At 40.7% G+C, this 20852-nt stretch overlaps 1 protein-coding gene across 2 annotated transcripts in view; it reads right to left on the reverse strand.

The window, feature by feature from the left end:
• The window catches only part of LOC119809976 (signal-regulatory protein beta-1-like), a 28293-nt gene extending 16683 nt beyond the window's left edge, over positions 1-11610 (reverse strand). For both annotated transcript variants that reach the window (XM_038323222.1, XM_038323223.1), the window contains exons 1-2: positions 11485-11610; positions 3898-4251 (exon numbers count right to left, since the gene is read on the reverse strand). In XM_038323222.1, the coding sequence (XP_038179150.1) occupies positions 3898-4251; positions 11485-11557 (427 nt within the window). In that variant the 5' untranslated portion in view covers positions 11558-11610. The remainder of the gene's footprint in view (positions 1-3897; positions 4252-11484) is intronic.
• Positions 11611-20852: the final 9242 nt, after the last annotated feature.

Consider the following 20852-nt stretch of genomic DNA (forward strand, 5'->3'; position numbering starts at 1 on the left):
AAACTGAACAAAAAACATCACCATAAAAATGAAAATAAAGGTAGAATCCTTTGCATAAGTATGTGTTTGCAAATCCTACATATCAAGCCAGCTGTTACTAGATGTGAGATCATATATTTATTCTTTGCCACTGTAACCTGTGGCATAAAGGCATAAAATGGCATGCCTCTAGATTGTTCCTGCCCCTACTCTGAAAAACCTATGTGAGGAGCAGAGCCTCTATACTAGTAGTTCTCAAACTTTCTAATGCTGCAACTTTTAACACAGTTCCTCGTGTGGTGGTGACCATCAAGCATAAAATTATTTTTGTTACTGCTTTATAACTGTAATTTTACTACTTTTACAAATCATAATGCAAATATCTGAGATGAGACTGCTGTAAAAGTTCTTTTCAACCAGCAGACAGGTCTTGAACCACTGAGAAACACTGTTCTGTACCCTGACATCCTCCTCTTTCTTAGTGATCTTGTTACTAAGTTGGCCAGTGGCTTTTACAGAACAATCAGGACTGCAAGCACTTCCTCCATAGGGGCTAATTATAGAGAGCAGACGGCCATGAGAAGGTTGAAGGACAGAGCTCAGCAACATACTATGTCATTAAGGTAGAGTTCTCAGTGAAAGAGAGAAATGTCAGACCTCAGAAATTGTTTTTCTGTAGTCCTGTGCAATATATGAGAGTTGCGCCCTGAGATTAGAGTTGAACAGCATTCTTCCCTGGTTGGATCCCCTCCCTGAGAAATATCCCAGGCACGTTAGGTGAGCTTTAGGATATTTTGAGCAGTATTGTGGGCAGTGATACTCTGGTGCATAAGGGATGGTTCTGCCTCAGCTTGGTGATGTAACAGGTCTATCAAGGGAATAATCACAATTATCTCCTGTTGTTTTTTAGAATGTATCTGAGGAAATTTTAAACCCAAGCTGCATATTAGAACATTCTGGAGATATTTATTGTTTCAGATGGTCCCATATCGGACCAAATAAAGAAACGTGGATTTTAGATTTATCTGTTTCCCACATTATTCCAAAGAGAAAAGAGAAGCAAGGTTGAGAATCACTAACTCCCTACCCCCACCCACACACACACACACACAAATTAATTGATTACTAAGGCCTGGAGATGGAAAATAAGAATCCAAGGTCACATGACTTCTGAGTAACAAAGCTCACATTGATGAAACATTTCCTACAAGTCAGGAGTTTCTCTAAATGTGTTGCATGACTTCACTCCTTCAGAATAGCAGGCCTATATACTGTGCTAGCAGGGAGAGTCTGCCAAGTGAGTTCCCCTGTGGAGGGTTGACTTCACTCCTTCAGTATAGCAGGTCTGTATACTGTGGAGCAGTGAGTCCCCCCTAGGGAGGTTTGCCCTGGGCACACATGAGAGAGGAGAGTGCTGGGATGCATACTGGGATGCCTATGCAGACACTGTCTCACTCCTCTCCCCTGCAGACCACTGCACTGTAGCTGCCTTGGAATGTTACTGATAATCACCATCTAGAATGTGTCTGTACCATTGACCAGGAAACATGGCTGTTGTCATCACAGGAAGTGATGACATTACCTCCTGATGCTAGTTTCTCAGTAATTCTCGGGATAGTCATAGAACCCTGGAAAAGTGAGTGCAGGTATCCATGTTCTACAGAAGGGGAAACTGTCAATCAAATCCAGTAAGTTATCCAAGTTGTACAATGATGATGCCACTTGGATTCTGGGGTGCTGCTTTGTCATGTGATATACAGAGGGCAGAGCATCTCCCTCTAAAGGTTCTATGATCACCACCATGCCACACTGAGGACACTGTGGCTGGAACAGGGACTCTGTCCCTCTTCCCTGCTGTGTCTCAGAGGTCATTTCCTGTGTCTCACTTTCATTTACCACAACAAAGTAACTGTCCCCATTTCTGTAATTCTTCCTCTACCTCTTTGTCTCTAAGAATCCTACTTGAGGAATTCTAGCCCAAATCCCTGTTCCAGGTAACTCCAGAAAGGAGGTTCTTTCCCAAGGGGCTCCTGCAGAACCTGCTTTTCTCCTTATTCCATGGATAGCCCACATTTTCAAGACTGGACACAAGAGGCAGCTATGTACTATGCTTCTGCCATTCAGAGAGAATAAGCTATGTAGGAGGAGTGCCATGTATGCTGTGTTACTCTATGAGGCAGGGTGATTTAGTCAAACTTGACTCTTTCTCACCTGCTCACCACTCATGAGACCTCTTTGAACCTCAGCGTTTTCTTCTCTAAAGGGAAGAAGTGACCTCTCCCCTATAGAACATGTTTAGCTAGAAAACAAAATAACAGACATGCAGCACATAGCACACTGCTATTTCATTTCCCTCTTTCCATCTTCTTTCTCATCAAGGGAGTCCTGAGGGACAATGACATGCCAGATAAATCTAGTATCAGTGGATGTCTATGGATTTCATATTGACTGAGCCACTTGCTGTTTGGAGTTGTTCAGGCATTGTATTACCTAGAACATTAGTGTCTTTATTTATAGCAGCTATAGTGTCAGGATAAAGTCACTCCTCTTGTCTCCCTCTATTGAGCGGTTGTGAGAAGACTTCTATAACACACCCAGGTAGGAAAATGGTAACATCCTTATAAACTAATTAACCTTCAAATGCAGCAGGTCTCCTTCAGAGGGCATGACCTTGTTGCCTGGACTATATCACTGCTTTAGTGGCAATGAATTGAAACAAAGGAAGCATTCATGATCTGGGATCTTTATTAGTTTGTCTCTAGCTGCTGGACTATGGAGCTTTGTTTACACGGGGAACAGTTCTCACTTCTAATATGGGGTGATAGTATGGCTACATTGCTGTAACTTTCCCACCACTACATTAGCATCTCAGTGTGAGGAACATCTTGAAATCTTGGGGATCTGATGATGAATGGAAATTATGGTTGAGTCTGAAATATTCTGACTCAGCATCTCATATGTACCAGCTAAGTGGAGATGGTGTTCCTTGCTTGGACTATAAGAATCTGGCCTGGAGTCAGATGTACGTTCAAGGCCAGATCCCAGCATCAGCTGGCTATGTGATCATGGACAGGGCACTGGCAAACTGGGTTCACATCTCAAACAGGGATGGACTGGATGATCTGACAATACTTGATGCTATACAATTACCAGAAACAAGACCAAGAAATAATACTTCAGGCCTCTGTCAGGAAGTTCAAAGTGAATGTCCTGATGCCTACACTGGTGATTGGGGATCATCTGCATGGAGACCAACTCCAGGACTTAAGTCTACATTGCCCAGAACCTCCAGTGCCTGTGCATGTAGGATACAAAATGTTTCCAGAGAGACCCAAGACAAAGATGTAAACCAAGGGTGAGAGATTCCACAGTGAATGTGGGCACATACCAATGGATCCCAGTGTGCGGTGGACAAAGAACAAGTAAGAAAACCATACTGTGCCCTGGGCTTGTCACTTTTGCCTTGATTTGCTTTTCCTCTTCAGAGGGAGGAGACTCACATCTTGGGGAAAGAGCTCACGCTTGCCTGCTTCTTGCCATCTATTTGACATCTAGAATGGAACCTGGCATACACTAGGCCCAGGTTGTCTGGCAGAAAGAGAAGACTTAACTGGGTGAGGTAATACACTCTGGAGGCCGTAGGCCAGGTTTGTCCCTTCACTGAACAAGGCATTGGCTGTCTTTATGTAAGCACTAGACTGGGATGATTGAGAAGGGTAGGTGTTGTGAGTCAGACAAGGGTATGGGTTTGCCCCCATTTACCAGAAATGGCACGGCTAGCCCATAGCATGCCTTCTCCTCAGCTTCCTATGAGCATGAGGGTCACTTACAGGCTTGCGTCTTCATTGTTGATCACAGAATCTTGGACACATTTTGACCTGTTGGAGGTATGAGGGGCAAGGACAATGCAGTACTTACCAAGGACATACAGCACGGTGCCTCCCCCAGACAGAAACTCCTTGTCAGAGTCTGCTTCCTTCTTAAACTTCACACAGTAGTAGGTACCAGTGTCAGCAGGTATCACATTACTGATGCGGATGGAAAAGTCCAGGTTGTTTCTCTTTGTAGCATCTGTAACATTTGTGACTCTGGGAAACTTCTCTCCACTGAAAACATATATTAGTTGCCGACTCTGTCCTGTGCCCTTGAACCACTTCTTTGGCCCCAGTGGACGCAGAGAGGTCACAGTGCAGTTCAGAGTGGCTGACTCTCCAGCAAGGACAGAAACTGATTTCTCAGGCTGAATCACCTTCAGGTCCTCTGTAGCTGCTCCTGCAGGAAACATCAGTTAGTGCTCATCATGACAGGAACCCACAGGCTCTGCTAGTTTGTCATCAAATACTGTTATAAACTAGACCTCAGCATGAGGTGATCACAGTTACCCTTACTTGGGCCTTTTAGCAAACAAATGTAACAGATGAGAAAATCAATCACAGACACTGAATACTTGGCAATATTTTTATGAAACCCTAATTTTATTAGGAATACTCATGCCAGTATCAGTTTGTTTTTTATTTTCTGTGCACATGACATTTTGCACTTCTGATATAATAATACTGTATGTGATTACATGACTCTTTGAGAACAGTGAGATGTAAACATTAGGTGTGAGGTATAGTTAGTGAGATGTACATTTGATAACCAGATTCTAGGTCAGGCCCCAAATCAGGGAGGTTGCCTTATCAGGTGGAGTGATAATGCTGTAGATATTTTCCAACATGCAATAACATGCACATTAATTAGAGAAATAAAACCCCGTTTTAAGTTACCAGTTTTTAAAATATGTATTATTACCACATTAATTAATTAATTTCATGTGTATTGGTATTTTTCTTCCACATAAGTCTGTGTACCAAACATATGCCAAGTGGTCAAAGAATCTAGAAGAGGGTGTCACAGACCTTTGAAGTTAAGTTATACATAGACATAGTTATAAGCCACCATGTGGGTGCTCAGAATTAAACCTGAGTTCCATGGAAGACTAGCAAGTGGTCTTAATGCCCAAACCATCTCTCTCTGGCCCCAACATTATATTAATTTCAAGGATGACATAGCAGATTCCTACAAAGTTAATGGCTTGACACAACAGAAACATTTTATTTTACGCTTTGGAGGTCAGAAGTCCTAGTTTGGTGTGACATGGCAGCTATCAAGGGGTCACAGTGCCCCAGCCTCCAGGAGGCCATGTTTATTCCCTTGCACTTGATGTGGTCACCTGGGAACACTCTCTCTTGTTACCTGTTTTCCCATCACAGCACCATATTTACTCAGTTACTCTTAAGTCCCATAACTGACACTTCTGCCCCTTCTTGCCTGGACTTTGGTAATCTTGTAGGACTGCACTGTCCTATACTACTGGACCAAGACTGTGCAACATTCGTTTGGGATATGAAAAGATCAAAAGGAAAGTAAGGAAAAGTACTAAAGAAAGTGAAGAGTCTGAATAGCAAAATATAGCACCAAACCGAGAGAAACTATGAGAAGAAACCAAATGATATTGAGTAGTCAACTCATGATTCAACATATGAGGGGTATATAATTTATTAGCCCAATGGACAGGGTCCACAGAGGATTTAGCAGGTTACAAAAAATGCAAAATCATGGAAATGTGTACCATAACATTACTCAGGCAGCACTGCAGGGGCAGAGGTACAATAAAGAGAAGAAGTTGAAGAATTTGGAGTGTAGTGGTAAGATTATTGGGAAAAAACTGCTGTATAAAACCTTCCTGGTTTATTAAAATATAAGAACTATCAATCCAACAACTGACCTAATTTGATGTGAGATAAACTCAGAGAGACACACACCAGCAGATGCTAGAATCCAATAGACAAAAGCAGTATAGTAAGAGAATACTGAGAGCAGCCTATAGCAGGACTCATCTCATCCTACAAAAATGGTATGAACATAGCTCTTTTCAGAAATGTTAGAATCCAGGAGGCAATGAGATAGTGTATGTAGTCACAGTTTTAAAGGAGAAAACACATCCAGAATTTAAATAAACCCTAGGATTCCCTACAATGCAAAACTATAGGACCAACACAAGAGAGAAAACATGCTCTCACTAGTTAAAAATCTGAGTTTATTACAATGATACCTGTTTGGAGATATTAATAACTGCCCTGCCAGAAGTACTAGTAGGTTTCCCTTGTGTTGAAATAAAGAATCCCAAAGAATAGTCCCAGTTTTAAAGACAATCCAACTCTGACTGTACTCTGAATTTTAAAATTTTATAAAGCATCCTGAGCGCCAAAATTATACTTAGGCTGTTGACAATGGTGACGCTAATCTTCTACCTTGTAGTTCTCACTAATAGCTTTAGGGAAGACCATACATCTATAGCTGCTAGGAAGGTGGTAGATGGTCTGAGACCTCACATTACTGCAAGGTCTTGAACAAGAATATCTGATGTGGAAAATCTGCTTCCCTTGATACCTGAAACCAAAAGCAAAGGATAATTTTGTGAAAATTAAAACCTTGTATAATGAGTAATGCTAAATCTAACAAACATGTTGATAGTCTTAGAATACTTACTGATTAAAAAATGAAATATGGGAAAAATAATGGGAATAGGGCTAGACTATATGAGCCTGATGGAGGAATATCTATGTGTTACTTTCATTATTAATAAAGATACTGCCTTGGCCCTTTAATAGGACAGAAAATTAGGTAGGCGGAGTAGACAGAACAGAATTGTGGGAAAGAGAGGGGAGACACTTCAGGCAGTCACCATAGTGAGTCGCCATGTTTCTCCTCTCCGAGATGGACGCAGGTTAAGATCTCTCCTGGTAAGCTATCCACCTCGTGGTGCTACACGGATTACTAAATATGGGTTAAAGCAAGATATGAGAATCAACCAATAATAAGCTACAGATAACGGGCCAGGCAGTATTTAAATGAATACAGTTTCCGTGTAATTATTTTGGGTAAAGCTAGCCGGTGGCTGGGTGGCGGGACACAGCCCACCGCTCCTTCTACAGATGCCTATATAATAATTTATATTGTAATTTCAAATTTTATTGAGCAATGGTACCTAGAATGTAGAGACAGAAATGAAACAAAAAGTATAGAGACATTATGTATGGCTTGCTTTTCCAATAGACTTACTTAAACATGACACATGAGTACTAGCCATTCCTCTGCAACATTTCTTTTTTTTTGTTTTGTTTTTTTTTGTTTTGTTTTGTTTTGTTTTTGTTTTTCGAGACAGGGTTTCTCTGCAGCTTTAGAGCCTGTCCTGGAACTAGCTCTTGTAGACCAGGCTGGCCTCGAACTCACAGAGATCCGCCTGCCTCTGCTTCCCGAGTGCTGGGATTAAAGGCGTGCGCCACCACCGCCCGGCTGCAACATTTCTTATTAGCAGTGATGCTCTAACATAATTAATAGAAACTAAAATGAAATAATGTCTTTGATGCTTACAAAGTAATTTGATTCTATAAAAATAAAATGGTAAATATGGGGAGATTTAAAAGTCAATGTCATATGCCCCAGAACCCACCTCATCTTTCACAAAGAACTAAAGCAGTAGTCAAATGCTCCTTGAGGCAACCAACTATGTATGAGAGAGAGAAGGAAGTCATCAAGTGAATGACTAGGACATTGTGTATCTGGGAGAAGAGCACAGAAAGCTAAACTAAGTCTTGATGTCTGTGGAATTTGCTTTGCAGAGTAGATTTGAGAATCTCAGTTAACTCTGTTTGCATAGATGTAGATGATCACAGCTAGTAGAAGCATCCAGTCCTTCCAGACTTTAGCTGATTTTATAGAGACCAGCTGGATTCTACATAGCAGCTTTGCTTGGAAAAAAACTCCATCCTTCTCTGTCCCATCTCTAGAATTCATGCTGCAGTAACTGTGTACTATCTAAGCAAGGGAGGAGTTTCTGACTTCACACAGTTAGGGTTGTAGAAAGTAGATAGTTTCATACCCTCATCCGTGAGTCCACAGAAATCCCAGAACACTACCACAGAGGGTGCAGCCTCAGTATTCAATATATCCAGGGGATCAGCAAGGACAGCCACACTCAAGCCTGTCAAGTGACACAGGACGGAGGAGAAAAGCAATTCAGCAAAGAAGAGAAAAGAGACTTTACATAGAGTAAAAGTGAAGGATAGTGGATCCGTTTCGTCAACAGTCTCTGCCTCAGAGTCAGGACCCAACAAATTCTCCTGTATGTATGATTTGCTGATGGGGGAGCTAGCCAATCCCCTTGTTTAAGGGGCGTGTCCCCTGGGGGGGGGCGCAAATACCTTTAAAACATCGTGTGCGTTTCTTTTCGCTGGAACTCTGGATTTGTAAGTTTTCTCCCTTTCCTCCTTTTATTAAAGCTGAATATTTTGTTTTAAGCTAGCCTGGTTAATTCTGTTTGTGGTTCGTTTACGCGGCTTCAATTTGGTCAGTGTTCATCTTCCCATCTGACTCAAACCCATTTGAAATTAGCTAATTTATGTAGAAACCTTGTTTCCCATGTGAATGACATTTTCAAATAAAAACTGTTTGCATGTAAGGAGGAATCTGAAGAGCACAGGAGCAGAGACCCATAGACCCTGTCCTCATTTCACCAGCTAAAGCTCATGGGATAGATCAAAGTCTCTGGGAGGAGTGATTGCTAATCCTACGACCTCAGTCAATCAGCCTGAATTCAAACCACAGCTCTAGACATTGCCATCAGGGTTGTTTGTGCTTTGCTTCTTCTTCTGTGTCTGTGGCAGTGTGACATGAGCATTAACCTGACATGTAGGCCCATGTGAGGTAGAACAGTGGAGTACATTCTACAGTAGTTGGGACATGGCGTGTGCTCATGCTCACGACATTGAAAAGTAATTCTTCAGTTGATTTTTCTGGGTCATGGATCATTCACTGACACTGGGTATCTGCATAGTGTCATGGACCTTGGTCCAGATTACAGTGCTGCATCTAACTCTAAATACAGATGTGGATTTCGTGATAATTGTAGCTTGCTAAATTAGCTTCCTATCAATTTGAAAAAATACCCAACTAAGGGCAGTGGTACAAAGAAATAAGTATTTACCTCTGTCTCCATGTTTCAGAGAGTTCAGGGATCACAGTGCTGACTGTCTCCATTGCTGTGGTCTCAGGGGAGGCAGAACCTCCTCATGAAGACAGTGTATAATGGGACAATATTGCACACGTCCACCTTACCTTCTAACACCCAAATTATCTCTCATAGCAGTGCCATCAGTCGAGAACAAAGGCTTTAATACATAAATTTTGGGGTGTATTTCTTTTTTTATTTTTTGGGGGTGTATTTCATACTCAAAGTATAATGTGTGTACTAGAAAAGTCCACAATACTGAATTAAATTCCTAAGATTAATTAGCCAATAAAAACCAAGTTGTTCTAAATACCACATTTTAGAAATTTCAATCCGTTGGGTACTCTGTTGCATTGGAGACTGTAGGAAGACATGATCATGGTAGGGAGACAGCAATAATGCAAAGCAAGGCTAAAATGTGAATATAAAGACAGAGCAATAACACACAATGTCTGTCAGTGAAATATTCACCATTAATGCCATCATGTGTATTGGTGTTGTCCTTGTTCCAGTAACAGTATTGAGAAAATTGTTTTTTATATATTTATATATTTAGGTATATGTGTGTGTTTGAGAGACAAAAACCGAGATACATAGGAGATATGCATATAAAGACAGTGAGGGAGAGAGTGAGAACAGTTAAAAAAACAGTCAATGAATTACAGAATGGGACTAGGAAAAAAGATGTAATTATATATTAATTTGAAAAAATTAAAAACAAAAAGTTTCAGGAAGTGCTAAAATCATCAGAAGGACCTATCAATTATTGCTAGTATCAATTGCAGTAAGAGTATAGTGAGGGCATATTAAAAGTTTGACATCTATTATTAGATGACACAATAGCTCCCCTAACCAAAGTGGGAAGCCTGAGGACTGATAAACCCTGACCTGAAGCCATCAGCTTTTCTTATGGACAAAGAAGAAACTGAGGACAAACAGCCTTTGAGAATCAAGAGCAGAGACCACTCACAGTGTCAATAATCCTTACCATGAGATGAAGGGAAACAAAGCTCCCTGGAGAATATAAATAAGATTAGGGATGTGTAAGTACCTGGTATAGATGAACTGCTTACACTCTACATCTCAAAGCCATAGCCCAGTACCTCATAATGTGACTATATTTGAAAAAGAGTCTTTGAAGGAGTAAAAGTCAATTAAAGTGGATCTTAACCCAATGTAACTGCTTTCATTTCAATAAACAGAAGATCCACAGAGACAGTCTGAAGTGAGATCCTGTGTGGAGAGAAGGAGAAGGTACGATTCACAACAACAGAGGCATCACGGAAGAAAATACCTTAGTGGGCATCTTGACCCTGGGTTTCCAGCCTCCAGAACTATGAGGAAATGAATGTCTATTGTATTGATTACCAGTCTGTGGTACAATGCCATGGCAACCCTAGCAATAAAACACAAGCACTAGTAAGACAAAATAATAGTACAGCCTCTCAAAGCAGCAGCTCTTGGTGAGAAGTTTGTGGTCACACGAGGAAGGAACTGGAGGACAGATGAGGAAACTTCGTGAGAAGGATGATGGCTGAGCACTGCCAGACACTTCCCTCTACCATGTCACCGCCCTTGACTCAGGAAGGGAGCGGGGAGTGCCGAGTGTGGAGACAGGCCATCAACCACTTCGGAACTGACATGCTGTCTTTGGTGGGACTCAGAGTTACATGGATTAAAGTGAGATTCTACTAAAATAAATTTGTCAGCTGTAATATCAGAAAAAATAATAATTATTTTTTAATGATTTCCAGATAGAATGGTTCTGGTTTCCTGTGGGAACCCATGGACTCACAGAGCAATACTCCAGCCTCTACAAAATGAACAATGTTCTGAGTTTCTCTCCTGTGGCAGTTCTGTTGTTTACCTGGAACCCTTCAGTTCTATTCATAGTGAAGGAGACACTAGCCTATTGGAGCATGTGGCTTTAACAGACATTGACTTTCTCCCCAGTTCTTTCTGCTGTGCTAAAAACCATCAGATTACATTCCTGAAGCTAGTCCCCTAAGGTCTGTTCCAGTATTTGGACAATCTCTTTTCCTGAGGCTGACTGCCAATGTTCTGCTATCAATGTATTAAAATCCAGCAATCAAAAGCCTTTTTGGGCTCACCTGATTAACATGCCCAATTAAACTTAAGCACCTCTTTCTAACACGGGGTTTCCTATTTTTCCTTTATAAAATGACATTTTCTTATGTGCCACATCTGTCTCCTCTCTATCCAGAGGTAGTACTTTGTCCCTCCAGGACAAATATCCCAGCTCCCTTTCCCTGGTTCCCTTCCCCTCTTTCTCTGTTTCCTGTCTTAGTCTCTTATCCCTACCCTCTGTCCCTCTGTAGTAAATAAATCTTTGTCCCAAGAACTGGGTCTGATAACTTGAACTTGGGGGTCCTGGGTCAATACTTTCCCTTTCACACAGGAGATATGGTTGTACTCCTGAGCATGCTCACCTGGGAGTCCCAGCAGTAGGGTCAGCAGCAGGACACCGTGGGGAGTGTGAGGGCAGGAGTCCAGGTCAAGCATGTTGAGAGCTAAGGAGCTTGCTCAGTTCAGTGTCTGTGCTGCTGAGATTCTGGGTGCTAATCTGCAGATACCAGGTTCTAATCTGGTATATCTTATTTTGCATAAGGGGTGTGACTGTATTGTGCTGAAACAGGAACCATACAGGCTATTTTGAAATAGACTCACAGTTTTGCAGGCTGATGGAATAGAGGAGTTATTTATCATGCATTGTAGAGGGACTGAGACACGCCTAGGAAAAGAAATCTTTTCTCCTTCTATAGAAATTATAGAATAATAAATACAAGTCACAGAGTTAGCATAGCACACCTTCTCATAGTTACTTTCTATGTACAGGTGTGTGGTAGAGAGGACAAAATCTATTCTCTTAGCATATCTCTGATGTGGTACAGTATTGTGTGAGTGGGTCCCTGTGGAAAGTCTATGTCTACAGATGTTATTGAATAAAACTCAATGACCTTGGAGGGTTTGGAATGTTGCAGGTCCAGAGTCTAAAATTTATCTCATGCTGTCATTAGTTCCCTAAAGATGTATTCTTCACCCACTTTGTGGTGTGAGAGCTAATATCCTAATGAACAGATTAAAAACACAAACTTTGGATTGTATTAACAAAACCAAACAAAGGTCCAATGAATGCTATCAGATAGTATCTGAAACTTGTAGCTGAGATCTCTCCCTGCCTGTACCCATCTCTCTGGTGAGCCTAGCCCTGATTGACTAAGCCATCTCTCCAGTCCCATCAATGCATTTTTTCAAATGCCTTGTTTTGTGACTTTCATTGCTCTGTAACTATAGATACCTCACAAAACATCCTCCACATTGGAACACAGAATTTGGGATAACCTAAATTTGTATTTCTGCACCATGATGACTCAGATTTGCCTCCTGAATAAACTGATTCTCATTCGTGAGAGCTATAGCTGTGATCTCACATGGACAGTTTTTAGCTACAGTTGTCATCCTGTGCTTTAGAGATCTAGGCTTACTTAGCTGCACCTTTATGCCCTTTTGACCAACACCACCCCCTGGTAATTATGTATTTGAGTTCTTTAGATTTTACATGTGAGATCACATAAAAGATATTTTTCTAGCTTATTGCACTTAAGACAATGTCCTCCAGGTTAATTCAGAACAACAACAACAAAAAAAGCAAGCAAGAAAGCAAAGCAGCATTTGGATGTATAGTCAGACTGGTCTCAAACTTGTGAGTCTCCTGCCTCAGCCTTCCAAGTTCTGGGATTATAAGACCTGCTTTCTCATTTTTGTTTCATGAGTAAATGAAATTCTCATAGATGACACTTTCTTTACTCTCTTGACACTTATGTTGTTTCCATGGTTTGACTCTTGGATGAACATGGAGTACAGACTCTATTAAGGTCTTGATTTTACTTTCTTTGACTATACATACAAATAGCAGGATTGCTATATCCTCTGGTAGTTCTAATTTATTCTAAAGATTTGCTTACATATTTTAAAATTATGTGTGCATATGTGTGTCTGTGCATATGAGTGCAGGTTACAGTCCAAAGAGGGTGTCAGTCACTCTGGAGCTAGAGTTGCAGTTGTTTGTGAGTCACCCAGTGTGGGTGTTGGGTATCAAAGTTGGTAAGAACACTGTGCACTCTTAGCCACTGAGCCATCTCTCCTCCTATTTTAAGTTCTTGAGAAAGCCCTCTGTTGTTTTCCATAATACCTATATTAATTTATATTCTCACCAACCAATACAAGATCAACAACAACAACAACAAAAAATAGTCAATGTAGGGCACAGCCATGACAAGCTCCAAAGAGGCCTTAGTTTCACTTTACCCAAATGCAATACCTGATTCCAAGAAAGACCACTTAGGCACCACCCAGGAAGGTGATGTGGGAGGGTTTTCTGTTTGATTTAATTTCATTGGTTAATAAAGAAACTGCCTGACCCATTTGATTAGCCAGCCCTTAGGTGGGCGGAGTAGACAGAACAGAATGCTGGGAAGGGAAGTTAATAAGATGCCACGCCATTGGTCAATCCTTTATATCACCAATTGTACTCTTCTACATTGCGACTGAGTAGTGGAGTACTACACAGTGCATGAGATGCCATTTACAACTTCCACAAATTAACTCCAAATGGACCTTACACCTAAACATCAAATGCTAAGTGCAGAACTTCTAGAACACACTTGTCACCAGGCCTCTTTGAGTTTGGCAACCTGCCTAGGCTTTGGGAGGTTTCTCTAATGCCCTGTCTCTAATCTTGGAAATGCCATGGGGAGAGCTGGTAAAGATGTAGGGCCAGGGCCTTTGGAAAAGGGTTGTTTCCGATCCTCAGAATCCAGGACTTTTCACAGAAGGGCTGAAACTGTGGTTATCAGTCCCGACACCACTGTAGATATTGTTTATAATTTTCTTTAGTTACCCAATGTTCCTCTTGTGCAACATTGTCTGATTATCCTCTTCCTGAATTTGTATACTTCCTTTTAAAATCGATTTACATTAGCAAGGGACTTGATGTTGAATTATAATTAGCAGCCAGTGCTGGGAATGCTGCCCTGTGACCCTTCTGCTCACCTGGTTCTGTCATTCAGACCTCACTATCCAATCAGAGCCTCCAGCAGACCCACCAGTCAAATGGGAAGGTTCTTCTGGGATCCAGGCTTCTGGTTTAGCACTTCCTGTTTAGCACTGCCTGCTTAGCGCTTCTGGAAGAAATCATATTTCCGCTTCTGCACTGCGCCTTGGGCTCCCTTGTTGGGAGAGAGCATGTCAGCTCGGCAGCTTCACCATGATGAGTGAGGGATTGCTCTCCACAGACAGGAGGAATGGTGGGCCAAGGTGAGTAAGGGACCAATGTCTCCAGGTAGGGAGGAGTGGCTGGCCTTGGTATGCTGGAGTGGGGGTGGGGTTGCTGTCCCCACCTGCATAGGAGTGGCTGGGCTTGGCGGGTAAGGGGGTCCCTGTCCTGAAACTAGATGGAGCATCCTGCTGAGGCTTGCAGCTGGTGTGGTGGGTCCTCTCCTGCCTGGCTGGGAGCAGTGGACAGACACAGAGTTTACTGTGTTCCTGCCTCATCCTGCCTCATCCTAAGTAGTTTTAAGTGATCCCTGCTGGCAGCCATTGAATAACTTCAAGTCCTGGGCTGTGTCTGCACAGAGCAGAGCTTTGGGAGCCACAAATGGTGGTGCCTGTAGTGCTTATATTGTCACATGTGGAGAGATATGACCAAATATTCCAAACTCGGAGACTACTGGTCTCTTCTGGGTCTTCAGAAGTTCTGCACTTTTAACATTTAGGTTTAGGATCTGTCTGTAGGTAATTCTGGTGAGCTTGTAAAAGGTTTCTACTGTGTAGAGTAGCACTCCGCTGATAAACTGTGATGTAGAAGAGTAGAATTGATTATAGGATTAATGGTCTAAGGATTTACCAGTTCTTAGGAGACATGAAGTCACACAAAGTAGAATTTAAGTAAGGGAGGACCTCATCCCAGATACGCCAGAGATAAGTAGTGTGCAAACCATGCTGGTTAGAGATTAGTATCATGAGATTCAAGTGTTTGTTCACCAGTATTAATCAGCCATCAAAGTACATTCCTATAACAAAGAGACAACCATGATTTACAACCAGCCAAAAGACGCATCAATGGCCTCTAACATGCTGCTGAAGGGGTCATTACAGGGTCACAACCTGTATGCCATGAAAGTATCCTAATTCTAGGACAGCTGCATTTTTAGCTTTTACAAAAGCAATTTGGAGTCAATGTTCCATATACTGATTGAGGTGGACTTGTTTCCTGTCTGTAGCCCCACACAACATTACCCTTGCTGCACCACAGAGCTCTAAAATTACCAGTTTTAGTCATTTTGTGGGTCATCTATTGAAATAACAATAAAATGATTTGTGTGTGGAGCATGGCTTCTCCCTTCAGACCAGAAGAGTAGAAACTGTACCATGTACATTGCAGGGGTAAACACACTGCACACAAGCTAGATCTTAGACTAAATTTTAAGACCATGGACTGCAGGGGTTTCCATAACAAAGAAGGACCTGATGGAGCACAGTGTGTGATTTCCCATCACACATTATTTTCTTCCATGTGAATGAAGACAGACATTGGTGGGTGTACAATTTAGGGAGGAGAACTTGAACTCCTAAGTATCCATTTTCCAATTAGTGAACTCTCCCATGCAGATATGTTCAATCTAGGTTGACACAGTTAATCAGCTCAGATGTTTGAGACACAGGCTATTGACTGTAACTCCATGTGTCAGCTCTGAGCACTCAGCAGCTAACATTTTACATGGGACAAAGTCATGTATTCTTTTATTAATGGCATTCTCCCTACCAGGGAAGTACCTACTCTGTTTCAAAGTCAGTATAACTAAGTTTTCAATTATTATTATCGTTTTTAGAAGTCAACTATTGTTTATCAGTTATCTTCAAATGCATTATTGCTATAATCTCTTTGTTTCTATTTTCCAATGTTTTGCAGTTTTTGAATTTTTAGTTTAGAGCAGTGGTTCTCAACCTGTTAAGTCATGACTCCTTTTGGAGTGATCAAATGAACCTAGCACAGGACTGGCTTAAGATCATCAGAAAGTACAGATATTTATATTATAATTCATAACAGTAGCAAAAATATAGTTATGAAGTAGCAGTGAAAATAATGTTATAGGTGGTGGTTCACTACATCATGAGTAACTGTATTAAAGGGTCATAGCACTAGGAAGATTGAGAACAACTGGTTTAGATTAATGTCTCCTGAAGTTCAGGCCTACCTCATACTGTGTAACTGAGAATTGCTGTGAATACCTAATCATGCCTCTGCTACCCAGTGCTGCAAAGACAGTCCTGCAACTCCTACCTGGCTGGGCCTTGACTGGTGTGTGTGAAGGAGGAATGGATCAGTGAATGATTATTCTCCAATTTCTGTAGAATTTATTGTGAATTTACAAGTGAAGTGGGACCTGTGTAAGAACTGAGTTCACTGACCAGATGTAAAGCAGTGTAGTTACAACAGAAGAAGGGATGGGCAAGGTTGAGGGTGAAAGCTTTCCTGCTGTGACAATAGTTTACGTTAGCAGTGAGTAGTGAGGTAATCAATTTTAGATGTTCCATAAATGTTACGTCTCGCCATTTTGTTGGTCCACAGACCATGTATTCACGAATCTATATAAAGAACTGAACTTACAATTAAACCAAATTACTGTAGTTACAGTAGTTCAATAAAATAGAAGAGTTGGTTAAAATGTTGTGGCCCTGCCTACAATGATTTTTTTTTCAGGTTTTTTATGTATGTTCTGAGAGAAATGATGTGAGTAATACTTGGTGTGCTCTACTACAAAACCCTTGTCTCTGGAGCACATGAACATAAAGACTATTTCAACTTTTGAACAGAATTTTTCAGGATTATAAATACATTATTCCCATTATCTCTTTCCTGCCTCTAAGACCTTCCACAGACCCTTCACTGTGTTCTAATAAATGGCCTCTTTTTAACGATTACTGTTTGAATGTGACCTGTGTTTGGTTGCAGGACCTCTGAGCTATGAAGTAAAGGGTTGGCTATACTGGACATTGAGTGTATAATTGAATGTGTACACAAATGACCCTGTGCCTTGGTGGATGATCAGGAAGTACTCTGGGAGAATAGAAGATTTTACTAAACTACAAATTTCCCAGATTAGGATATTGTTTGACCATAGTGGGGAAGGACAAATCTGGAGGACTTTTGCTTTCTGAGACATTTGATCTCTGCTCACCCAGTGTGGTAACTGCCAATGTCTTGAAGCCCAGCTGAGTAGTCCTAGCTAGTGAGGGACTGTGGTAGGCAATTAGGAGCACCACAGCAGTTATCTTACAGCTTCTGTCCAGGATTCTCTTGTTCTGCTCTAGGGAGCTGTAAGGAGGATCACAAAGCCATGCCATGGTTAATCTAGGAGCCACTGTCCCGAGATCAGGAAAAGCAGGTTGACTGAGCTGTCAGAGCTGCTTGGACAGGGATGAACCATGAGCCAGACAGGTTCTGTTGTTCTTTGTGGTGACCTGGGTAGTGGTCCTTGGCCTCTGAGCTTTTTTGAGTGAGGATTCCCTGGTGAGGGGGAGGCTTTTCTATCCTGGCATGGGAGACTATGAGCTTGCAATGTTGTTGCCTCATGCTGTGTAATTGAGAATTGCTTTGAATAGTAATCCTGCCTCTGCTGCCCAGTGCTGGGTAGATAGTCCTACATCTTCTTCAGGACTGGGCTTTGACTGGTCAGTGTTAAGGAAAAGTAAACCAGCTGATGAGTGACCTCCAGTCTCTCTGACTTTTAGTGTGTGATTATAGATGAAGAGGGATCTGTGCAAGAATTGAGTGCCTACACAAAGCTTGAAGCTGGTAGATTCACAGTGCAGAAAGGGATAGATAGGACAGTGGTTGAAAACTTTCCTACTTCAACAGTAGTTGAGATTAGCAATGCGGAACTAGGTAATTAATTTTAAGTGCTCCATAAATGTCACAGGGGCATGCTTTAGGTGTGCAGTGGGAAGATAGATTGGAAAACTGATGATATTGTTTCTAGAATTTCTGAATATTGCATTCCACTTTCAAGTTTATAATATAAATGTTTCAAATAGTTTAAAAGGTGGTAGAACTATGTTGATGTTTATTGTCTTTTGGCAATACATGATTACAATGCTTCTAACTTTCTGCTCTCACCAGTCACAATATATGATTCATTGATGTTTAGTTCTAGTCAACTAAAGGAGCTACCAAGGTTTCTCAGGTATGCATGGTGTTGGGCAGACAGATAGGGCAGAATCTATATCTTGTGATACAATCCTTGTGACAGGAAGCAGATATTAAATTATTTTATTTTTCTTAATATTTTTCTAAATATTTATTCTAAATATTGTTCACATTCTTGATTGTTATAGCTTTGTCATAAGTTTTTTTTGAGTTTTGTGTTTCTCTGGCTTTGAATTCACAGAGATCTGCCTGTGTTTGCCTCCCAAATGTAAGTATGTAGTTGATACCAAGAAACAGCAAATATCTAACAAAATATCATGGATTTGATGTTTACATTATCCAGTACAACACAACTAAGAAATCCCTCTTAAAACTATGATGCTCCAGCTTACTGTAGAGATTAACACAGGCAGACTCTCTATCCTTTCTATGGGTGAGCATCTCATTTTCTGTTTTCACTACAGACAGGTATGCACAAAAGGTAAATAAACATTTACATATTAACATTTAAACCTCTAATAATCCTGATTAACATACTACTTGTCTTTGGGGGTATTTCAGAGGCAGCACTCCCTCAGTTAAATTCTACTTGGTGTGGCTTTACTCTCTCCTAAGCATTGGTCAGTCCTTTATGTCACCAATTCTATGAGTACTGCATGGTACATGAGATGCCATTTACAACTTCCACAAATTAACTCCAAATGGACCTTATACCTAAATGTCAAATTCTAAGTGCAGAACTTCTATGAAATACTTGAAACTATGTCTCTCTGACTTTGGCAACCTGCCTAGGGTTTGGGAGGTTTCTCTAAGGCCCTGATGTATAGAGCAACAACAGATCTCTGTCTCTAATCTCAGAAATATGCTTGGGAGAGCTTGTAAAGATGTGGGGCAAGGGCCTATGGAAAAGGGTTGTTTCAGATCCTCAGAATCCATGACTTTTCACAGAAGGGTAAAAACTGTGGTTATCAGAGCCTTGCTGCAGAGGCAGGCTAGACATATAGCTACATCATGATGATGATAGCTAGACATATAGCTACATCATGATGATGATAGCTAGACATATAGCTACATCATGATGATGATAGCTAGACATATAGCTACATCATGATGATGATGGCTAGACATATAGCTACATCATGATGATGATAGCTAGACATATAGCTACATCATGATGATGATGGCTAGACATATAGCTACATCATCAGATGATGATGGCTAGACATATAGCTACATCATGATGATGATGGCTAGACATATAGCTACATCATCAGATGATGATAGCTAGACATATAGCTACATCATGATGATGATAGATAGCTAGACATATAGCTACATCATGATGACGATAGCTAGACATATAGCTACATCATGATGATGATAGATAGCTAGACATATAGCTGCTACATCATGATGACGATAGCTAGACATATAGCTACATCATGATGATGATAGATAGCTAGACATATAGCTACATCATGATGATGATAGCTAGACATATAGCTACATCATGATGATGATAGCTAGACATATAGCTACATCATGATGATGATAGCTAGACATATAGCTACATCATGATGATGATAGCTAGACATATAGCTACATCATGATGATGATAGCTAGACATATAGCTACATCATGATGATGATAGCTAGACATATAGCTGCTACATCATGATGATGATAGCTAGACATATAGCTACATCATGATGATGATAGCTAGACATATAGCTACATCATGATGATGATAGCTAGACATATAGCTACATCATGATGATGATAGCTAGACATATAGCTACATCATGATGATGATAGCTAGACATATAGCTACATCATGATGATGATAGCTAGACATATAGCTACATCATGATGATGATAGCTAGACATATAGCTACATCATGATGATGATAGCTAGACATATAGCTACATCATGATGATGATAGCTAGACATATAGCTACATCATGATGATGATAGCTAGACATATAGCTACATCATGATGATGATAGCTAGACATATAGCTACATCATGATGATGATAGCTAGACATATAGCTACATCATGATGATGATAGCTAGACATATAGCTACATCATGATGATGATAGCTAGACATATAGCTACATCATGATGATGATAGCTAGACATATAGCTACATCATGATGATGATAGCTAGACATATAGCTACATCATGATGATGATAGCTAGACATATAGCTACATCATGATGATGATAGCTAGACATATAGCTACATCATGATGATGATAGCTAGACATATAGCTACATCATGATGATGATAGCTAGACATATAGCTACATCATGATGATGATAGCTAGACATATAGCTACATCATGATGATGATAGCTAGACATATAGCTACATCATGATGATGATAGCTAGACATATAGCTACATCATGATGATGATAGCTAGACATATAGCTACATCATGATGATGATAGCTAGACATATAGCTACATCATGATGATGATAGCTAGACATATAGCTACATCATGATGATGATAGCTAGACATATAGCTACATCATGATGATGATAGCTAGACATATAGCTACATCATGATGATGATAGCTAGACA

This window comes from Arvicola amphibius, chromosome 3 (genome assembly GCF_903992535.2).
Source record: "Arvicola amphibius chromosome 3, mArvAmp1.2, whole genome shotgun sequence".
NCBI lineage: Eukaryota > Metazoa > Chordata > Mammalia > Rodentia > Cricetidae > Arvicola > Arvicola amphibius.